The sequence below is a fragment of the Anopheles moucheti genome, chromosome 2 (genome assembly GCF_943734755.1).
Source record: "Anopheles moucheti chromosome 2, idAnoMoucSN_F20_07, whole genome shotgun sequence".
Taxonomy (NCBI): domain Eukaryota; kingdom Metazoa; phylum Arthropoda; class Insecta; order Diptera; family Culicidae; genus Anopheles; species Anopheles moucheti.
Genome location: NC_069140.1, coordinates 37,089,335 through 37,111,267, shown reverse-complemented (window position 1 = coordinate 37,111,267; position 21,933 = coordinate 37,089,335). Strand labels below are relative to the sequence as shown.

The window sequence follows — 21,933 nt, the reverse complement described above, 5'->3', positions numbered from 1 at the left end:
CAACTTGGTACGAAAAAAGATTTAAAATCATATTATCCGATTTTCTATGCGGTTCAATGCAGGATTAGCAAGGAAGTTAATATAGAATAACACGATGAAAAGGGATACATTGGGTATACTGAATGCTGTGTGTGTGGTGTTTAAAAGGTTTGTTTTGGTCAGACATGTTTAACGCAATGGCAGATTGGGTCGCTTTCAAAACAATCTAACGCACCATTGCTTTTGAACGTGCCTTTGCGCCGTTGCGTGTAGGCGTGTATTATCAAATTTGACTTTTTCTGTGGTATGTTCCAATTAAATACACACAACAATTCTTTCATTTATTTATTGGTGTTTGTTTCAGTACATTTATATTTTTTTGATTTTTTTATTTTCGTTTTATTTATTTAAGCAAATTTCAATTTAGCGACTAAAGAGCGTACGAGCTAAAATCCTAGCCTTAAAACACTTAAAGTATTAAATTTGTTTTTTGGTTTCTTTCAATATACTCTTTGACGTTTAACGTACAAAAGTATGTTGCAAAAGTACTCCATATTCAAATAGTTAGTGATCCCGAATTTTACATCAAACGTTTTCTCCACGAAAGAAACATCTGTATTCTTAGCAATCAACGAAACATCAGTGAAACCTAATATATTGTTCATCAGGATTCGACCAGAGATGAAGGAAAAACCAACCAACTCAATCATTTTTAAACAAGGTCCTGGAATATCATTAACGTCTAAATTGAGCAAGACAAGAACCATTACCGGGCCAGAAAAGAAACTGGCAAAGGATCATTTTTCCCTGTTTTCTTTTTCTTTTCGTTGCTTCTCGTTTCATTGTCAAGCATACTTTTGCATGATAAATGAACGTATGTCGGGAACGTAATCATTGTCATAATTTCTCACCCAAAGCCATCCTTCACGAAACCAAGTGTCAAGCGACGGGGAGTGTTGCGAGTGTGTCGGTTTCGTTCCTACGTACGAGTAGCGATTACCGCCTGCGTCGGAATTTCCTACAAAACGAACGCGTCCTTACCGGTAAGCCACGTGATATCGTGGTCGCTCGTGGATCGTCGCTGCCGCGGTGTGGAGGCAATTTTTTGGCACAATTCCCGGAAATATGAGTACCGTTACACCGTTTGCTTCCGCTCATCATCGCGTCACCGGTCTGCTACAGCCTCCACCAAACCATCCCGTACCGTTTGGACGGTCGTCAACACCAGAAGCGTGGTTTTCATTATTTTCAATTTGTGTTTTTGATGAAGTTTTAATGAGAAAGTAATTCACCGAAGTGTGGGCTCGTGAAAATGGTCCGGCCGCGTGCTGCTTTAGTTTTCCTTTTCTTTTGCTCTGGGCGGGGGTTTGTTGAACATTTCACTGATTTTCGTTTTGTTCGTCCCAATCAGCGTATCCCTGGAGCTAGATGAAATAATTTCTATATTAACTTCCCTTCCGTTACATGTTTCGATCGGTTTTTCTTTTGTATCTTGTTGGTTTTTGTATCTTCTTTGCACACTTTTACCTCTCACCGATGTGATGAAACGTGCCGATTTCATTTGATTGCTATCCACTTGCACGGTTTCGTGAATGCTGACTTTGAAACAAATTCTACGTGAATAGCTTCAAAGCAATCGTTTGAAAATTTTCGAGCTTTTGATGCCGGCGGTAATAGAGTCTTTTCAGTGCTAGTAGTAGTAATAGTTGATCAGCGGTAATAATCGAGAATGGTTGCATATGTTTTTCCGTCTGGAATTACATCTACCATGAAAGTATTTTTGTAACGTTTGTGCTTTTCCTTTTCTATGGTCTCTTTCGTCCCAGGTTCGATGCTCGTGATGTACGGGAAGGATCACACCGTAGCTCCAATTCGTCCTTTGATGGACGGACAAACTTCTACCCAAATCGAACACCAGCCATGCTGGAGATCCTGCAGACGAAGCCGACCGACAGCGGTATCTACCGGTGTCGGGTCGATTTCCACAAAAGCCCTACGCGTAATACACGCGTTCAGCTGACTGTTATAGGTAAGTAAAGGTTATGTTTCAATTTTCAACGCAATGCATCACGGGGGCGACGCTTTGGGGTGCTATAACTGTGAAATAACCGTAAACCTCTAAAACCGCTCGCCAAATAATCCACGAATGACAGCTCCGAACAAATGCATCAAACTCGAATCTACCGTTTAGTGGAAAGCTACCCAATTTGTCACACCACGTAACGGTGATAATAGATACCATTCTGCCCGTGAACATTCGCTCTGAAACGCAAAAGTTTTCGTGTGGCTTACATCATACCGTGAAAGCGTTTCCCCCGTTCAACAAACACCCATTGAAAACGTTGCTGGGTCGATTTCGGCTTCGTTCCATCTGGCTCGATGTCTTTTGTGCTGTTCTCCAGCAGCTCATGGACTGAGGGAGAACGTAATAAATGTGGAGCCCTTTTGGTGGTATTTGCAACTGCAAGGTTACCGAGGTGAGATGCATCGCGAAATAAATACAGCATAAAGACAGAACAGTCTTTAGCAAAACCCGGGAAGGTGCAACATAAATCAAGCTTCCGGGTTCTCAATGCATTCAACGCGTCGAGACCAACGATGGAGAGCATATTCCGAACGGGACCTTATAGAATGGTGGAAGTTCACCAACAGTTTTTGCCACTTTCTCTTGAAGCCTTGACCCTGTTTTTTGTGTGTGGCTGTTGTGAGAAGGAGCGACACGCGACAGGATGAATTCAAGTGTGCATCTGTGTGCATTTCGGTTCCGATTCCGTTCGGCATCCAAATGAAGGATGGTATACGGCACAACTATCGTCTGGCAGTTTCAACAGCATGGCTTGAATTTTGTCGAAAAAGCATCAGCATGGTGCTTATTTGGAGGGTCTCTCAAAGGGAAGAGTTGCAATCACTAGTAAAAGAAAGTGATGCTCAGTGTTCCATTCTGGCGCATTCGCTCATCTCTTGCCGCGTATCGCTTCTTGTGACTTTCTCCTCAAAACGCAAAGCATTTCGAGAATGTTTTACCGTGTCCGGAAGATGTTGCAATCCACTGACAGAAATATTCCGTCGATGCCGTACGTACACCAAATGGTAAATTCAATTAAGTCAACGATAGTGCATCGGGTGGGCCGCATAGTTTGCAAGCATCCTTTCTGCTTTTTCTTCTACGCCCAACTGGTTTGGTAAGTGATGAGAATGCTTATTTCAAAGTGCCATAGTTTCAAGTTTGCAGTTTCAGAGGCGGTAGAATAAAAACATACGCGGCAATTTTTTTGTTTGGGTTGCCATTTTAATGCTGCCAGTTTCGTACCCTTCCCATCTTACCGCCTCAAAACGGCATATCAGGGAGCAGCGATTTTCTTGAGCAAATTATACCGTGTACCACTTTGTCAATTTCACAGACCAGCTGTAGTACAGCTTAGCTGAAAATGCTCTGGTTGCATAGTTTGTTTTATGATTAAGCATTTCAACAACGTGCGCAGCTCTTCCGCTCTAATCGATCAGCAAAAATCGAGCATGTTGGCTTAGCATACTATTTCCCTGGAGAGGGTACCTGGTTTATCCTGAGTCATCAGCTTCGATTGCAACCATAATTCGATCGTGTTACGAAAAGATGAAGTCAATTCGCACAGCAGACTCTGCATATTTTTTATTCAATTATTTCATTGAATTTATCTCTCTACGCTACGACAACACCCGCTGTTCACTGGTTTCGTTTGGGAAAGTTTGCATATGTGCACGGTTAGCACCAGAGGAAATTCGCTTCACTTCCGACCGGGTATTGGAAAGTTTAACGTGCCAGCCTGGTAGAATATTGATGGCAATTTCAGCGCCCTGCTTCGAAAGTTCCCGCACGTTGGACGGTTTGTGACGGTAGCCTTCAAATGCATTCCTTAATCTCCATTTTCTTGTGCCCACGGTAAGGATGCAGAAGTTTGTGTAATAGCATCGTTAATATGCTGTCCAGATGATGCACAGCTGCATCGGATTGGTTGTCACGAGTTTCGAAAAGACAAGCGCAGCATATCGAAATCTGAGAAGACTTCCAGGGGTGTGTGTGTGTGTGTCCTTATGTGTTCGTGAGTGTGATATTAAGCCAGCAAATAGAAGGTACTATCGTTAGCGAAAGTTTTGGTAAAATAACTCAATCGCTTACGGTAACTTATTTACAACAATTGATGAAGAAAATCAAAGTAGTAATTTTGTTCTTCGCTAAAGCATTTTTAATAACCTTATTGAATGCTCTTATTTGTTTTTACGTTCAAAACAAGTTACTTTGATCAAGACTTTGTTATCAGGAATTAGTAAGCGTGATAGAATATCAGATGAGAAACTAATCGAACACGTAGGAATGAATAGAGCAGAAGTTTAGCTTTAGGGAATGTGCAAAATTTCTATTTAGACTGACGGATTGCTAGTGCCCAGATCGAATCATATTGCTATTGGTGTAAACAGGATGTATAATATTAGTGTCGAATATCATGCATGAGGGTCTATCTTGATTTATGTTACGAAAGCAATTTTGTTACGAAACCATGGATAATTTTCAAGTATAGTATTTGCTGGTTTACTGCTCTTGACATTGCCTTCAATTTCATCTTGTGAGTAAGGTAATATATAGCACCAGCTTCCGTGTATTTATTTATTCCAGCTACTAGTCACGCTAACTAGAGAGTAGTAATACTTATTCACTGTACTGGATGGCTGGTGGGTTGTACTGGTAATAAGCAGCAACCATCAAACAAATTGTACCATCAAACAATCCATTGAAAATTAACTCCTAGTCCACTATTTTGAGTTTTTCTTAGATATTTGAATTTATATTTAGTTCCCTCAGGAAGAAATGAGTTAAGTTTAATTTCTAAACGCATGAACATTTTGTTATAGTTATAAAAAAAACGTAATACACTGGATACATGTGAACACACAGGAGCACATTCTGTCTAATGTTTTGTTTGTGGCAATGTAGCTGAACACACCAAAACCCGCACTAAATTTATTACTGCTGTACAGCATTCCTAACTGACACTAGCTGTAAACCGCAACAGGCATTTAAAATACGCTGCAGTAGGCGGGTTCATGGGATTCTCGACAGAAACTGACTTTCGTTAGATTTTTTTTTTCAGATTTAGATATTTAAAATAAGGATAGTTGATATAATCAGGTTCATGATGCTTAGACTGTTAGAATTTAATGAAGGATTTCTTTTGAGCAATGCTCTAATTTATGGTTGGTTTACGTTTCTGTTGAAGAGAGTTGATAAATGCTCCCAGACTCCTGTTATTAAAAGTTGTCACATTTATTTAATTATCCTAAGAATCCATCCGTACCGAAGCGGGTTTGTTTGCCGTGACATTATCAAAGCCCTGTCCGGAGTTACCGGAACAGGGAAAGAATGTATCTCATCATCGTTGCTGCTTTACATTAAATTACTCTCTCACTGCTGCGAAGGACAAACTGTTGTGGTTGTCACTTTGCAGCTTTGCCGCGGCACAGGAAGAGGCACTAGTGGGTGTAAATTTATTGCATCCAAACGTCACCGAAATGTTCCGCCCAGAAGCGTATCCCGGTCATATCTGCGGTCGGCAGTCACAACCCATTCGGGAGGAGGAAAAATGTGCAGCAAACAGTACTGGCACCAAGTTTACTGTGTGATTCGTATATTTCGAGATCGCCGTGTTGCAGTGAGCTTAAAGTTCTGGTTGTGCAATTATTTGAACGACTTGGGAGTAAACTCAACCGACACCGACCGACGGATTGGAACAAGGATAGGGAAAACGGTGGGAAAAGTTTTGCCTTTCCTTAAGCAATATGTTTCCTCGGTGTGAAGGAAATTAATGGTGGGTTGGTGAATTTAATGGACTTCCAACACTCAGGCGAAAGCATCTTCACAGCAACAGTTCCAGCAACTGTCGGGGCATGGGTTCTCAGGCCGCTCAGGCTTGCAATGTGAGTCTGTATTCTTTAAATGAACTTTCCGGTCGCAAACAGCACCGATTCAATTTTCATGAGTCGGAACACATCGGAAATGTAATTTTGTCACCATTAATGTCTAGCTAACTTTTCCTCTACGGGTTTTCGGTTTTTCTTTCCACAGTGCCTCCGGAGAAGCTGCTGATAGTGGACGAGAAAGGATCGCACATTCGTCACTACATACTGGGACCGTACAATGAGGGTGCTACAATCAACATTACTTGCATCTCGACGGGCGGTAAGTGGGTAGAAGGCGCTGTAAAAGGACTGTTTGTTTCCGTTCGGATTATGCCGATATGCTTGCAGCTGATTGGGCACAATCAATGTTACATGCGTGAAGTTATGTTAGCAACTGTTGAAGGCCCTATCTAATCTCCTGAAATGATTAGTGTAGCATGACTAAATTGCAAACCCATGCAAATGGGGCTGATCTGTGGGTTGTCTAAAACTAATCTGCAAATCTTAAATAAGAAGACATTAATTTCAATGTAATATAATGCATACAATATGTCATAAAGCTTGAATGTTCCAAAGTTTACTCAACTCGGTTTAAATGCAGTTGTAAGGTCCTAAAATATTATTTTGAAAAATTACCATCGTTTCAAACATTGCGAAGCATTAAATATCGGAATAATGTTGATGACATCTTCCTTACGTCTGTTTGTAGGTCGCCCACTGCCGAAGGTGCAATGGTGGTACGAGAATAAGGTAATCAATAATACCTCCGTCGTGCTGTCGGATAAGCGTGTCAAAAACACGCTCGTCCTGCATCGACTCGAGCGGAAGCACCTGAAATCAGTCTTCACTTGCCAGGCTGCTAACAACAACGTGACGAACCCCATATCGGCCTCGATAACGCTTGATATGAACTGTAAGTAAGAAATTGCTCACCTGTTCACGTTACTCACTAATTCCGTTCATTACACAAATCCCCTCCCGGGGTACGTAACGCTTATCGAAGCATTAGGCAACACTATTATTCACCTTACACCATTCGACAGCGTGTGTGCACAGCAAAGTCAACGGTGCATGTGGTTTACGGTTCGGTGTCTGTTTCGGGTTTACATTTCATTCTTTGGCTTCCGTTAATCTTGCCCGCTTGCGTTCCAAGCTTGCGCTCCTCCCGTAAGCAAACTAACCGAACTGACACCCGTACAACGGCAGCAGGTGAACCAAAGGTGATTTATCACCGGTCTAACAATCGACCCGAAAAGGGGGAAAAAACGTACCAAAGCCAAACCGGTGGACAGTTGTCTCCGTTTGCTAGCGCTGTTCGGTTCCGTTGGTGCATTCTCGCCATCCTTGTTCCCATGTTCCCTGTGCAATGGCAAGGAGGTATCTCGGGCAAAAAAGATTAGACGAGGCAACAACAAAAATATACACTTCTTTTCCATCGCAGACAATGCTCTGGGTTGCTCGTTTAGCAGGAGGGAAGGAAAAAAAGCACACAGCCATCCGAAAAGAAAACCACAGTAGCAGCTACTAGAGGAACGGTAAAATGTGGTTCCCTGTTCGATGTTCGATGTTTTATGCTCATTTCCGGCAGTGCTGCTACGGATCCGTTGGTGCGTTGTACCGTACCCGAGTTGACGGAGCGGCACAACAGTAGCATATTGACCGGCGCGAGAGTGCAACAGGAAATGGGATGTGTTTTTGATCCTTGGAGCAAACCGGGACGAGCATCGAACCGATCGAACCCGGGGGTTTTGTGATTGCCTGCCCAATGAATCACCGTTCGCCGCGCCGTTGTCGTTGGGTTCAGCCATTTATCATTGGTTTATTTTACAAAAGTTCTCGCTTGACTGAAGCTTAACCTGAGCATTTCCTCGTTGGGACCTGTGCTCGTTTGTGCACAGGTCAAAGGGTGATTTTAACGCGATCAAGCTGGAACAAATTGGGCAGGGAAATTGATAATGAAAGTTTAAATACTTCGTTTTCAATCGTGAGTAGTAAATAAAATTGGTAATTTAGGGTATTAATGTTTTCACTATTTGTTTAAGTTTAAACAGTTTGTGTTTCATCTACCAAAAAAACACTTAAAGAACAACTTCTTAATATTATTATTCAAAGCAGTTCTCCTTGTCACTCTGCATGGATTTTGCTTCTCTCAGACGAATAAACAAATTTTTTTCCTAGAATGAAAACTACTAATCAAACCATTTTGAAAAGAATCTTGATTTTCCCACAATTTGTTACGAAAATAAATCCAATAGATAGGCTAGCCAATGAGCATTATCAACTCCATCGTGATAGAAACTGCACTTCATACAGGAACGATAGTTATGATATATATATATGCCCGATTAGAATAAGCAAGTGATAATCTGATTGAGACAAATGTGTAGAGTTTTTATTTTAAAAAAACTGTTACCGTCGTAACAAGAATCCCTGGTATAAAAATCCTCGTTAGTTTACTGACTTCGGCTGGATTGAGTCACGCAAATGATAAATACCTTTTCTAGTCGATTATGCGCAAGTTTACGTTTTTCATCATTTAAAATGAAATAAAACTCTGGTAAGAAAAGATGTCCTTAGGATTTAACGCTGGTACGGCTTAAAAGTACATTATACAAAATCCTGAAAAGTTTCTTAGTTAGTTTTGTAAAAATTGGCATTCTTAAGAAGGATTATCAGATAGAGCCCAACTTATGAGCTTAGGAGCTTAATCGTGGTGGTGTACAGAAGGTCGAACATTCAATACTATATTTGGGAACTGAAAGCAAATCTACCCAATTTCCTAATCGGCATAATAATCAATTCAATCATCAGTCACCTGCATCCATCTATTTACGTATCATGCATACGATAAAAGCATATTATCTGGACTTTCGAACGCTTTTTTGGCAACTCTCGTGCCAATAACGGTAGAAATGTTGCGGAACTTAAACTCTCCAAACTAATCTAATGCGTTACTGTTTGTTTTGTACGAAGAAAATTGGCGTTCTTACTCTCTTGGTGCAAGTCAGCTGTACAAAATACAAAAATCGAAAGCAAAGTTAATCTCAAAACCACTTCCACAGCAAAATCCGATTACCCCACCCGGTTTGTTATTTTTATCAACGAGCCACTGAAGTGAAGACTAATGGACTATCACTTAAAAATTCATCTCCAATTCGATTGCGCTTCGACTTTTGCCAAGTGTTCTGCTATCATTCGTTTGAGATCTGCTTGTATTCCGTACCTTCATTAGGAACTTTTCCTACTGCGGTGATTTTACGATGGGGATTGTCGTCTATGGTACAGTGTGCTCATGATTCACTCCGATGGAAGCATGTTTGGTACTGGAAGTGCTATACATATGCAACCAAGTCCGGTCACTGGCAGGAATGAATGTATGAAATGATGTAGTTTTTCTAGCTTGACCCAACGCGCAACCACAACCAACCCCTAGATGAATCCCTTTATATATTAAACATGCTTTTTTGCGCTGTTCTGATATTTTCATGCAACCGAGTGTTTTCGGAGTATTTTTTGTCTCTTTTTCTACGGCCACTGATGATTTTTACTGCATGTACAGTTAAAAAAAATTGTTGGCCTGGGACTGGTTTGACCGCACAGCACCGACACCATCGAGATCGAGCGCACAGTTACACACACGCTCGCTTCATCGATCGTTGACGACGATGCAATTCCACTGGCTCGGAACACATGCCGACGAAGGGTTGGAATTCAATTATAGTTTACCGAGTTGTTTTGCCTCCCGCCGGGAGGAAAATTTGTCATTTCTTCGACGACAACAAGAAAAATGTCCACCCAGCAAACGACCACAGAGCGGAAAAGCGCGGGCAGACTGAGGGATGCTGAAGGATGGGTGTTGTTTTGTTGAAAGCACACAGCTGGTTTTTAGTTTGCATGTTGTGCCGTCGCATAAACTCTACCTTGCGTTGTAAATCTAATCATTCGGGGTTGGTGCACAAAAACTGCAACAGTAAGCCACAGCTCGTGGGGTTTCATCATCCTGCTGCTTTATACGTGGACTTTTTTCCTGAATGCAAAATTGGAAACATCTCTTTATTTGATTACGATAGTGTCATACCTTAACTGATTGTTGTGACCCAGAAGAATTATTCGCTGGTTGTATTCTGGTAGTGATATAAATACAACAATATTCTAATGAAAAAGTTACAACAAATTATTATCATTATTATTATGACTTCGTAACCTCAACTGCAACAATTTTCCATTTATCTACCTTTCATCAAACTATTTCATTAAAAAGAGTTTTAGAAAAGGCATGTAAAGGTATGTGAAGGTAATATAAACTTCAAACACATAGTTATCCACTGGATCTATCGTTCCAGAGTTCGATTAAGTGGACTATTACGTACCATTGATTGAACATGTACTACCACATAGCGACAAACAACTATTTCAAGCAAATGGGCAGCTCTTCTGTTACTAAGGGACAGTCTAAGAGTACTTGGAACAGGACAAATAATGTGCAAGGAAAAGGGAGATTTCTAGATATTCTCACAATTTGTTACGAATTTACGTCCAATAGGAAGGCTCGCTTATCAGCGTTTGGAACTCTATCGTGATGACAACTACAGTTACATTAAGGAAGGATAGTTGGGTTACATTTCTGCATACTTTCATTCCCTCAAACCTGCACATATCTCTGTATAATTTTTGTAATTCTGGTATGTATTGATTGTCTTGAAATGCAAGGCATTCAACGTGGCATTCGTTTTCCTACGAATAATAAGGTCCACAACTACAAAGGACTTTGTAGCAGTAAGGAGTTGGGTTTGAAGTTTAATTAATTACAACGATAGCCTAGCAATCTTACTACCAATCTATCTCTTTGTTTCAAAATAACCTAAATTGGAAACGCTGTAGGATCCTATGATATTAATGTTGGTTCTGAATAAATGAACAAAAGGCAGAAATTGCATCCTTTCTTGAAAACATCAGCATTTGTTATTACACGGATGTCATATTAAAGACCATCTTACAGAGTTTAAAAACAGTTCATTATTTTGTTACAAAAGGATGGTTTGGTGGTGCGATTGCTTGGCTATCATTGAAATTAGAAATCAAACCCTTACTCGTACCCTTGTCGTTTTAATTACTTGTTTATCTGTTTAGTATTCGCAATAAAATCATGAATTTATTCCATGATAAATTGTGTTGCTGTTATTAAATAAAAAAACTCAAACCAGAGCATAAACCAGTTAGCCCCATCTTTAAAGAACACTACCACTGCTTGTTTTTTTTTGTTGCCTGCCCACAAATTTCCTTCCGGCAACATTAACACCACGATTTCCATTATTTTCAACGCCATTATTTGTGCCTGTTGGGAAATTGTTGTACTTCGTAAACTTGGTGATTAATTGACTGTGAATTAACCCCACGGCCAACAGAAACCACCAAATCCCTGCTGTAACATCTTACCTTGCGACCAAATGCGAGGAAGTTGCGAGAGGGAAGAAAGAAAACACAATCATTTCCCACTCCAAAAATGGTTTCAAAGCACTGATTTGGAATTGTCCCCCGAAGGAACAGCCGAGCTGAAAGATTCACCACCGCCGGTCCGACTTTCCGCCCAATTGATGGTGGATGAACTGAAACAAATGGCGGTAGAGCCAACCTGTCGGATGATAGGTTCGGTATCAATTAATAAGTTGCTGTACAAACGCTACAGGTAGCTCGTGGTCGATGTTCACGCTGAACAGTAGCCTTTCGATTAGGGTAATGAAGGTGATGACGTATTGCGTTCGCTTGTTCGCTGAAATTCAATCTTAGCCGGGGTTTCTCTTCGTTAATGTTTCTTGCCGAGCGTAATGCATGAGCGACTTAAAACCAAATGATAATGCAATTAATAATTCCTTCTAAAAGCGACATCGGAAGTGATTCTGTTTAAAAATGCTCTGATTGCATTACCGCAAAATCGATCCCTTTTCAATCGAGGGATGATGACACTAATAAGCGCAGACGCTCACAGTGGCAGTTCCGATGAGGTGGAAACAAAATCGCTCATAGGAAAAAAAAATCAGCTTTCAAAATCGACACCCAACCTCACGCTTTCTTTCTCTATCATGCATACATTTCGCCTACCAACAGTTTCAATCCGTTTGTGTGAAGGCTAATAGCATTAAAAGCGATATCGCGATTCTACCCTCCCTCCAAAGTAGCGCTACCCTGCCAGCGCAAGGCGCCATTGTGCCGTATCGAAACCGTCCGTTCTGCTTTTTTATGTCCCATCATCATTTGGCGCCGTCTACGGGGCTACGAATAAGTTTCGGGGTGGAGAGTTGGCAAACATGGATTATGCCTGAACTGGTGGGTGCAGCCGACCGATTTCTATTGCTCCCTCCCCAGAGTGCCGGGCCTTCGATTCCGGCGGTATCAGCACATTTTCCGGCCTCATATTCCAGCTACAAGCATCGAATGCACGAGGTTTGGTCGGAGGCGTGTACGAACGCACGGTTGGAAAATTGATAATTTAATTGACTCTGAAAGCGAACTTCCCGCTGAGATTTTACGCTTTTATTAAATAAAATTTTCAGAAGCATCAAAGTTTTCTTTCATCATCATCATCATCATCATCATCCTCATCCACGAGGTCCTGTTGCGATGTGGTGGCGTACGGTAGGCGACACGAACCGGTGGCGCTTCGATGATTTGCTCTTTCTCGATGGATTTCAAGAGACCATTTCGGGCGGGAAGGAGCGAAAAGAGCAGGGCAAACACAATGTCGCCTAAGGGACAATTCTGGCACACGACACACAATAAAGCTCTATATCCCTTGGTGGGACGAGCTCATGACGCAGGAAAAGTTTTGTTTCCATCAAAGCAAAAGGACATCCCATCGTATTTGATGGACGATTGCAGCTCCTATGCCAACCATTTGAGAACTTTTTTTTTCAACTTTGCCTCACCCAATCCATCCCCATATCGAACAACTCATAACGGACACTAGTTCGATAACACTTCGCATGAGGCGTCCTTTTGTGTGCTTCTATATTGTCCGGGAGTTTATAGTGTGGTACTCGGTTGAAGCACCGCTGGAGATGGGTGATAAATCTCCCATTTTCCACTCTCAAATAGTGACTCCCTTCCCTGTGATTGTGAGTGAAGCAGTTTTTCTTTTTTCCTATTCTTCAGTCCGCTATTTTTGTTAAGTTTAGCATGCAATTCGCCATTCGGCCATTGTTCAGTCGTTGAAGTTCGGTGTAGAAGTCCTCGCTTCCTCTCATTATATGGACACGCATGAATCCGCTGCTCCATTAAATATTCACGTGCCGTGGAATTTGGTCCAATTTGGCCAAATGGTGGCAAAAGTGTGAAACGATAAATGTCAGCATATTTCGACACACGCACCGTGAATTAATTAAACGCGTGTCGGGGTATTTTTTTCCTCGCCACTTGATGTTATGTGCAGAATTCTTTTGCGTGACGGTTGGCTGGTTTTTGGTTTAATTGGGCCAATATTGCTTTTGTCTGGGACCAAACGGTTGAAGTTATTGTGGTCGACTTTACTTATGCTTACTAGCATGTTTAGCACGTTTTAGGGTTTTGAAAAAAGTGGACATACAATTTGTGACGTCGTAAAGTTAATTAACATGATTGAATTTACTTTTCAAAAAAATTTTAACTGATTATCAAAATTGATACCTATCTTACCAGCAATCGTCTTGCGGACTTTTGTCGCATTTTGATAATCTTCAAACACTAACCACAAACAGTGAGATGTCTTAGCAGAATCCGCACAGTAACCCGATCCCAATGTACCACAGATATATCGATAACAGTCAAAGCTTGCAGAGCCATTCTCTTCGGTAATACAATAATACCGTCTAAATTCCCCATGCTCATCTACGCTAATATCCATGTCAATAAACATCAGTACACCCCGTGAGACCGTTTGGGGAATTCGGGCTCCATCCACCCAATCAAGAATGGACAGGAGGATTCTTCGAAGATTCGTCGTACGTTCGTCCCCTCACGGCCCGTGCTTCTCGGTGATTATCTTCCAGATTTCCCATACACACCCCCCTTTATCTACGCCTCTGCAAGCTGCTGCGCCTCGTGTGACCTTATCATAGCGGTAAGATGATCTTTGATCTGCACTGGAATGTAGAGCGCATTGCGGCAGCTTTCATTTCTCAATTCACGGATATCGGCAGCAGATTAATCGGAAACTTCCCCGAAATCAATAGAAGGATATAACGTTTGAAGTATTAAGATACGCATACCGCAAACCACACTCATAAATGGTAGGGAGGGACTCGATTGGGGATTTGTTCGAACTTGATGCGCGCACTATAATAACGTAATTTCGACAGTGAATAATCTACACTCCACTTCACAAATAACCATTCCATTGATTCCGTTTAATTTATATTCTATTTACAGTGCGACCACTCTCGGTACGGTTACAGGGTAAAAACCGACCCTTATCGGCTAACCACACGTACGATCTGCAGTGCGAAGTGCTCGGCTCGCGACCAGCTCCCACCATCACCTGGTGGAAGGGCAGTACGCAAATGCGCGGACATCACGAAACGGTAAGTGTTTGAATGGCTCTTTCAAAGCACGATTTTCATTGCAGATCTTTAATAATTCAACGTCCATAACTTAAAATCCTTTATTACTGAGAAAATATGTACTGATAGTTCTGATACTCAAAGCAACAAAGCACTGGCTATAAACTGAAACCATGTTTAAAACCGGAAATTTACGAAACGTTAACCTAAACAGTGTCATTATACACCATAATGAAAACACTTATGAAGTATTTTGTAATCGTTTCACTCAGAAAAACGGTATCGGCCCAAAAAAATTTCAGAACGACCGGATCGTATATCATAATTTCCCGAAGGCCTGTAAGCTTGACATGTGAATCAGATATTTTTTACCTAATTTACTATTTTTAGAACACGTTTTGTTTATTTTAAAAGTCATATTTCTTAGTTTACGGTACTACATAAACACTGGTCAAATTTCTCGTATCACAGCACATTGGAATAAGTAGCTAGATTCTATTAACAGACGGATTGTAGAGCAAAACTATGCTGAATACAAATTCTACAATACAAAGCGTTATTTACAATGTACACAGCAATTTTTGAATTTGGTTCATACAGAGATTTATAAAATTCGAGTTGAAAATATAATGCTTGTAGCAATTTATTTTATAATGTGCCATATTAAAATTGCTTACAAACGCATGCTGCAATCACAGCACAACAACATTAAAGTAATCGATAAGGGATCAGTGTGAGGAAGAGTATCTATGCATTCTTTGATGTGGTGCAAGTACACCGACTGCAAGCCAGAATGTTATCGCCATGGAAGCACAAAAACATTATAGAAAAAAAAAACCACCGGTCAACAGTTGTTCGGTTCATCCGGCCGCATCGTTGATCGCCATTTGGTTTATTACGATTACATTGCACCATGATGAGTTTGTTCCATTAGTCGCAATCTATGTCGCCGAACTGAATGCCGCTTGTCCGCCCAGTCGCCATTTCCTCTGCTACCATTCGTACGGTTAGCAAATTTGCGGTAGGAACTCGCGACAACATCATTAAACATTCTCCGTGCAGCAACAGCAACAGTAACACAGTGGTTCTACTGTACTTTACTGCCACGCAGCGCATCTGGTGCTGGGTGTTACAATATGGTGATAGTTTGTGGTTTATGTTTTGTTTTCCAATAAACCCCCTTCAGTATTGTTCCGTTACGTACCAAGCGGTCACAGTGAAACCACACGGTCAGCGGTTTTCGTGTGTGCATCAAAAGTAATAGGAAACAAATAGCAAAATACATTATTCTGACTTATAATAGCGTTTTTTGTGCGTACATCGTAGTGTGGGGAAAAAATAATGTTTAATGAGCAAACCATTTTTGTGCTTGCTATCACTATAATGCATTTTTCATTATAGTGAAAGGCGAATGACCAATTATTAAATGTATTCCCTATTTATAGATAAAACTTAAGCCAAAATTATCACTTTTTTGCTGTACCCTAGATTACCCGGAACAGACATTTTTACTGGTACATTTTAATATTATCACCTTTACTGATGGGGATAAAAATTCTACCATAATTGATGTACGTCTTTCGCCTATTATTATGTCATTAGTAGTAAATACAATACTAAAACATATTGCAGGTGTGTGTTTGCTTAAAATTGTTGTTTAAATACTTGTTTAAATAGTAACGGTTAGTGATAAATGCTTTGTCGTTCTAGTCCCAAAAGAAATAATTTTTAAAAACATATATATGTACATTAATATATTAACTGAAGCTCACTCGGTTGCCTCCGAATTTAAATTTATTCGTACTATGTCTAACAAATGAAAAACTCCTGCATCCACACAACTGTTTCTAAAGATCTTCGAATTATAATTTCCTCATAATTGTAAATATTCATTAAGATACAGGTTTTTGAATATGTTTGCACCTATCTGAGTGTAACATAATTATATAATGAATGAATGAATAATAAATCCATAGCTTAGAAACCGACGAGCCATATTTCTATTTGATTGGTTTTATAAGACGTGTTTGTAAAATTTAGATACGAATACATGTGAAAGCTTAAAGGAAGAGAACACCTTTTAAAGGGTGTAAATGATAGGTGTAGATGTACTAAACACTCTTCTCCATTACTTCAAAGATAGAAACTCAATCCGTTGCTTTATTGCGCTGCGTTGCGATACGAAGTACCATGCTTTCTTTTCAAGGGCTGGGTCACTACTGTTGAACTGGACGACCTGAAAACAAAAGGGTTATATTTTACCCTTCGTTATGCTACACACCAACCCGATTGTTTTTTTTTTTATTTGTACGGTCCTTCGCACGATGAAAACGAACCACTATGGACATTGGATCCCTGGTGAACCTTTCTGACACCTAGCCAGGCTTTTGTTTTAATTTCATTTTATTTCATCACACCGTTTCCGCAAGTGCAAACTCTCACGCTGGGCTGGCGTTTTGTGGTGAAAATAATAATCAATTTCCGATTCACTTTCCCACGGTCCGTTTTGACCACCATGTTACGATGAAGCGGGCCGATTTTGTCACGGATGGCGCGACGTAATGTAAACCATTTGTTTTGTGTTATTTACGCGGTAGGGTTACTGGAAACACGGGATACTTACTTTGGTGCGTAGCTAGCGTTAGGTGTCACCAGTAGAATTGTCATCAGAGATGATGGTAGCGGGTCACAGCCTTGCGAGCTTCGCTTGAATTCACCAACTGGGTTGGTTTGTTTTGATCTTTTGATGTAATTGCTCGTTTTCCCTTTTTTTATTTGGTCGAGGCGATTATAGTTTAGTTCAATCCCCTTGTCTGATTCTACCATTAAAGTTTCCCAGCTCAACGTTGTTGCGATGTACATTATTTAGAAGCATTTGTAGACATGTGACTTATTTAAATTAGAGTTGTTTCTTTTCCAGTGATCCAATGATTTGAATAGCTTTACTTACCCCAAAGCCCTCTATTTGAGCCAATTAAAAGCCAATATGCGTGTTGTAACTCATCTGCATGTTCTGACTGTGAGCCACAGCAATTTGTGTTCCTTAAATCAATTAATCAGTAGTTTACATACTTATACAATAATTCACAACATCCTGGGGGTTGACTTTTGTTTTAGTTTTCTTGGACCACCTACGATGAAAATGAGATGCTATAATAAAGAACTGATATCTGAATAGGTCCATTTTATTCCCACAAAAGCTGCATATCTTACTTCTTATACGGTACCATACCTCCTCTTAGCTATGTTCTTCGCCACGGCAAAGTAATGTAGGTCCGTTCTTTGCTACTTTAGCGTCTCCGAAACGCCAAGCTCATGAGTTTCTTCACATCTGCATATCTGCGCACACACAGCGTTGGGTGGGTTTGACACTTTCTCGGTTGACACTTTCTCCACCAGAACTGTGTCATGTGCTGGAATGTCACAACGCTCGGTTGCAACAAAGGGAAACGCATACGAGGCCACCTTCGGTTCGGCTTTGAGAAACGAGCATGCTTGGGTGGCAGCTCCGCACGGAAGATTCAACCCATTTGCACGTCGTTGCTAGGCGCCCGGAGGCGATGGGAATGTGATGCATGAGTAGATTTACCCAGCCAGTAGCGAACCCGCAGAAAATCAGGGAACATCAGGGCCACTGGTAAGCGGGGGGAGGTAGTATAAAAATCACTGCGGTTTGTGAAATTGCACGCCAATGTGAAACGAACCGAGAAAGCACACGAGAACGAGATGGACCGGTTAAAACGAAATGTCGCACGATGGAAAAACATTTCTGCCGGTAGTAGTATCCTTTCCGTGCTGCTTTCGCATCGAATGAAGGTGGGAAGCGTAACAGCGAACCTCACTCGGCGGGTGTTGATAGAAAATTGCAATTTGTATGCAAATTTCGTCCCCAATAATAACAATAATAATACGAAATTTATTACATTGTGACGCATTCGCGCGGGAATGCAGAGGGAAAGAAAACAATGCCAGACATGGGTTTGGACAGATAGTCCCCCGAAACTACACGAAGTGGCGAAGGCTTTCGTTAAAAGTAGCACCGCTCGTCCGTGCCATATACCGTCACCCCGACGTTGGAATGTGCAATAATTTGTGGGCAATGTGGGTGAGAAAAGTAAAACTCCCACCAGGAACTACTAAACATCGCTTGGCACGAGTCAGCTTCCGTGACGTGACGTTCCTTTACCGAGTAGAAACGCAATGGAGTGTATAGAAAAGGTGGGGATCAGAAAATCGTGCCCCTACTAAACATGGCAAAACATGCGCCACGGTCGGTTGGTGTGAAATCATGTTTAAACATACCTTTCAAAATAGTTGGTTAAAGCTGTGAGATGGAAATTTTGTATCCTTTCCTGTTCCGAGATATTGCTGAAATACATTAAAGTTTAAGATCTTTAAGTTTATCTTTAGCTTTGATCATTCGAAATTAACTTCATCTTAATTGGCACTACAACTTTAAGGGGTCTACGAATACCCTCTTTAACTTGCTTTGACTTTATTTATCCATAAAAGGGTAGTCAGCTCTCAATCCATAATCTGTATGCGAATTTCCAAAATCAAAGATGTCTTCTAAATGTTCAACGAAATTCAGCTTAATTAGTGCTCCACATTCTTGAAAATTTAAACCTTTTTTAAAGCACCAAGTGAGGTCAAGGAGATCATCTTAGCAATATTATGCTCTGTACATATTGTCTTTGATAGGCAAACGATTTAACTGGTACACGATGAAAAGCACTTCAAGAATTTTATTCCAAAATGTCACACAACCAAACGGTGTTATATGTATAAAATGTGCTGTAACTGATGAAAGCTTTACCGTTGATCAGAGAGAACCGCCTATGCAAGTTTCGGGTCTTTCGCTCGGAACCACCATCAACATCACTCACTTGACACACTAATTATAAAATGCATATGTAATTCTAATACTGCAAAATCTTCTTCCATCCACATCTTATCTGCTTCAGACGGACCCGGACGGTAACATCACCGTATCGATACTGAGCTTTCGGCCCACCATCGACGATAAGGGCAAATATTTGTCCTGCCGGGCAGAGATGGCCGTCATACCGGATGCTGGCAAAGAAGATGGCTGGAAGCTTGACATCTACCGTAAGTATCGCAGCTACCTAAGGTCCTTTACAATTCTGTCCCCATACACCCCGCTTCCTGTGCACATATTGCATCCCATTCTCCGAAACATTGATGAAAACCGCGCCGATTTACCGCACACTACCCGGTCATGCTGGATAGTGTGCGCTATCGTGACAGTCTGTCACACGGACCCCGATCGTTTGTATCTTCGTGATGCTCTGTCATTTGATTCGCGTTGAACTTCCCTACCCTGTTGACAATGCGAAGTCATCAGCTCGAGGCACCGGCTTCAAGATCTTCCCCGCTTACTCCCACCGGGCCTCCCTTGGCTATCGGCACAAAATGGCAAGCGGGAAGACAGCGCGTTTGATGCGGTTAATATTGCACCCAATGTCGCTCGGTGAATGAAGATGAAGATAATTAAAAATTCATTACAACCGCGTGATGAGCACACGAACACGATGGTGAAACTCTACTGGGGTTGCTTTTCTTCCTGCTGGCACATGGTGGGAAAATGTCCATCCCACGAGGATGGATTTCAGGAAGGTTTGAATCGCTTCTAACCACATTCATCGTCCCGTTGGGCTTCCCCAGAACTCAATCGTCAGGAACAATTCTGCTGATGAAGGTTTGCACACAAGGCCGCGGATTATAACGCGCCCCATTCTGTTCCCCGAACGATCCCGATCAAACCACGGTACATCTGTTTTCCAATCTCTTGACCTTCGCAGCGTGATAAAACAAAGACCGGCTTGTCGGGGAACGGTAGCGTTCCGGAACCTTAATCAAGTTTGCTACCATTTGTAGGTCGATTGTTTCCAATTTTTTTAAAACCCCCCCATTTCAACGACCCTAAAGCCACTGTTAGGTGAGATGCGGAGAATTTCCCACGGGTTGGGCATCGGGAGAAACCGGGCCTTGGTTTCGTTGCTCAACCCTACGGGACAGATTGGACACTCTCCCGGCAGCAAAGCTCGCTGTCACTCAGCGCCGTTCCCAGCGTGACCGAAAGGATCCGAGAAGTGAGCCGCTTGTGCCGGTTAGGATACGGGTGTAACTGTCATGTCTGTCATCGCAGTACGCCTCGGTGTCATTAGAGAACGATTCCACCATCATTCGACGGGAGAACGGGCATGGGTAGAGCATGACAAAGGGTGATGAATTTCCCGGAGGTTTCTATCGTCGGAAAGGGTTTTGCAATGTGGTTGTGGTACGGGTTTTGTCGTTGCTTGCCGTTAAATTTCCCGTTGTTGATGGGTCGTACTAATTCGTGCCAGCCGTGTAACTGACATTTTGTTCCTTTCATTGCCAACACTTCTTGCTTTTTTTCTCCGTGTCCCATTTTTTATTGTCGTTGTCGACATCATAATCGGTTATGAAATTATGTTAACTGTTTTCCAGTTTTAGCCATTTGCCCACTCATTGGGGGTGCACTTTCAGTAAAAAATGTTTCATTGTATCCATGTAAAACGGCCGTGAACGTTGTGTCAACCTTTCTTTAGAACGCCTTTATATTTTTACACAGAACCAATAAATAGGACTCCATATCTGGTAAACACTCTACAATATTATTTTAATTTATAAATTCCACTGTGCCTTAATATCTATTATCTTTAACAAAGCAAATAACTTAACTGCAAATATAATTATATGCCATGTATAAGAACCTTAATACCATGAAAAATATCATCAAGAGATGAACATTTGAAAGATGCTTTTTAATTAACGATCCTTCATATTGTAAGCCTGTTGTAAGCGTTTCTTCCGAAATCTATATTTGCATTACCACGTAATTCATCATTTATAATTATCCTTAAGCGCTACTTTAGAATCGTTCAAAAGACACTTTTCCTGTAATCCTTCCAAGCAGCAGTTTCCTAATGGAAAATTACTAAACATTGCTACTTTCTACCACCGAACCTTCCTTAATAATCTGCCGCTAACCTCCCTGTTTGTACTGGCTTTGAATATGTAACGTGCGCCTTTGCTGTCTAACCCAGACACTGGGCGCTAATTAGAAAAAAAGGATGCATACTCGAGCATTTAGGAAGGAAAGCTACACTGGGTAAACAAAATCCACCCTTGGGCATGTTTTACCACATCCATTCGCCTTTGTGCTGCCTGTGCCTATAGCGACGTCTGTTACCTAAATCATACACACTGTCGCACACTATGGCGGCTTGTGCAAAATCTCATTTGTAGAAAATGCCGCAAGAAAAGCTACTGCTGCTCTATCTTTCTCTCTCTCTCTCTCTCTCTGTTCGTCTCGACCTCATTACATCCGTCTGCCCGGCAGGGGACGTAATTTGCCACCCACTTTCTGTGGCACTGGGCTTCAGCGTTGTCCCTCCGCAGTGGGCGTGAATAAACTTGTTACAGGAGCATCGCGAAGTCGGGTGGG

General features: G+C 41.4%; 1 protein-coding gene across 1 annotated transcript in view; it reads left to right on the top strand.

Moving 5' to 3' along the window:
- LOC128309462 (nephrin) overlaps window positions 1–21,933 on the top strand; it is a 146,125-nt gene that overhangs the window by 94,379 nt on the left and 29,813 nt on the right. The window contains exons 4-8 of the mRNA XM_053045865.1: window positions 1,806–2,008; window positions 6,077–6,190; window positions 6,620–6,823; window positions 14,311–14,462; window positions 19,406–19,550. Coding sequence (XP_052901825.1) covers window positions 1,806–2,008; window positions 6,077–6,190; window positions 6,620–6,823; window positions 14,311–14,462; window positions 19,406–19,550 — 818 coding nt within the window. The remainder of the gene's footprint in view (window positions 1–1,805; window positions 2,009–6,076; window positions 6,191–6,619; window positions 6,824–14,310; window positions 14,463–19,405; window positions 19,551–21,933) is intronic.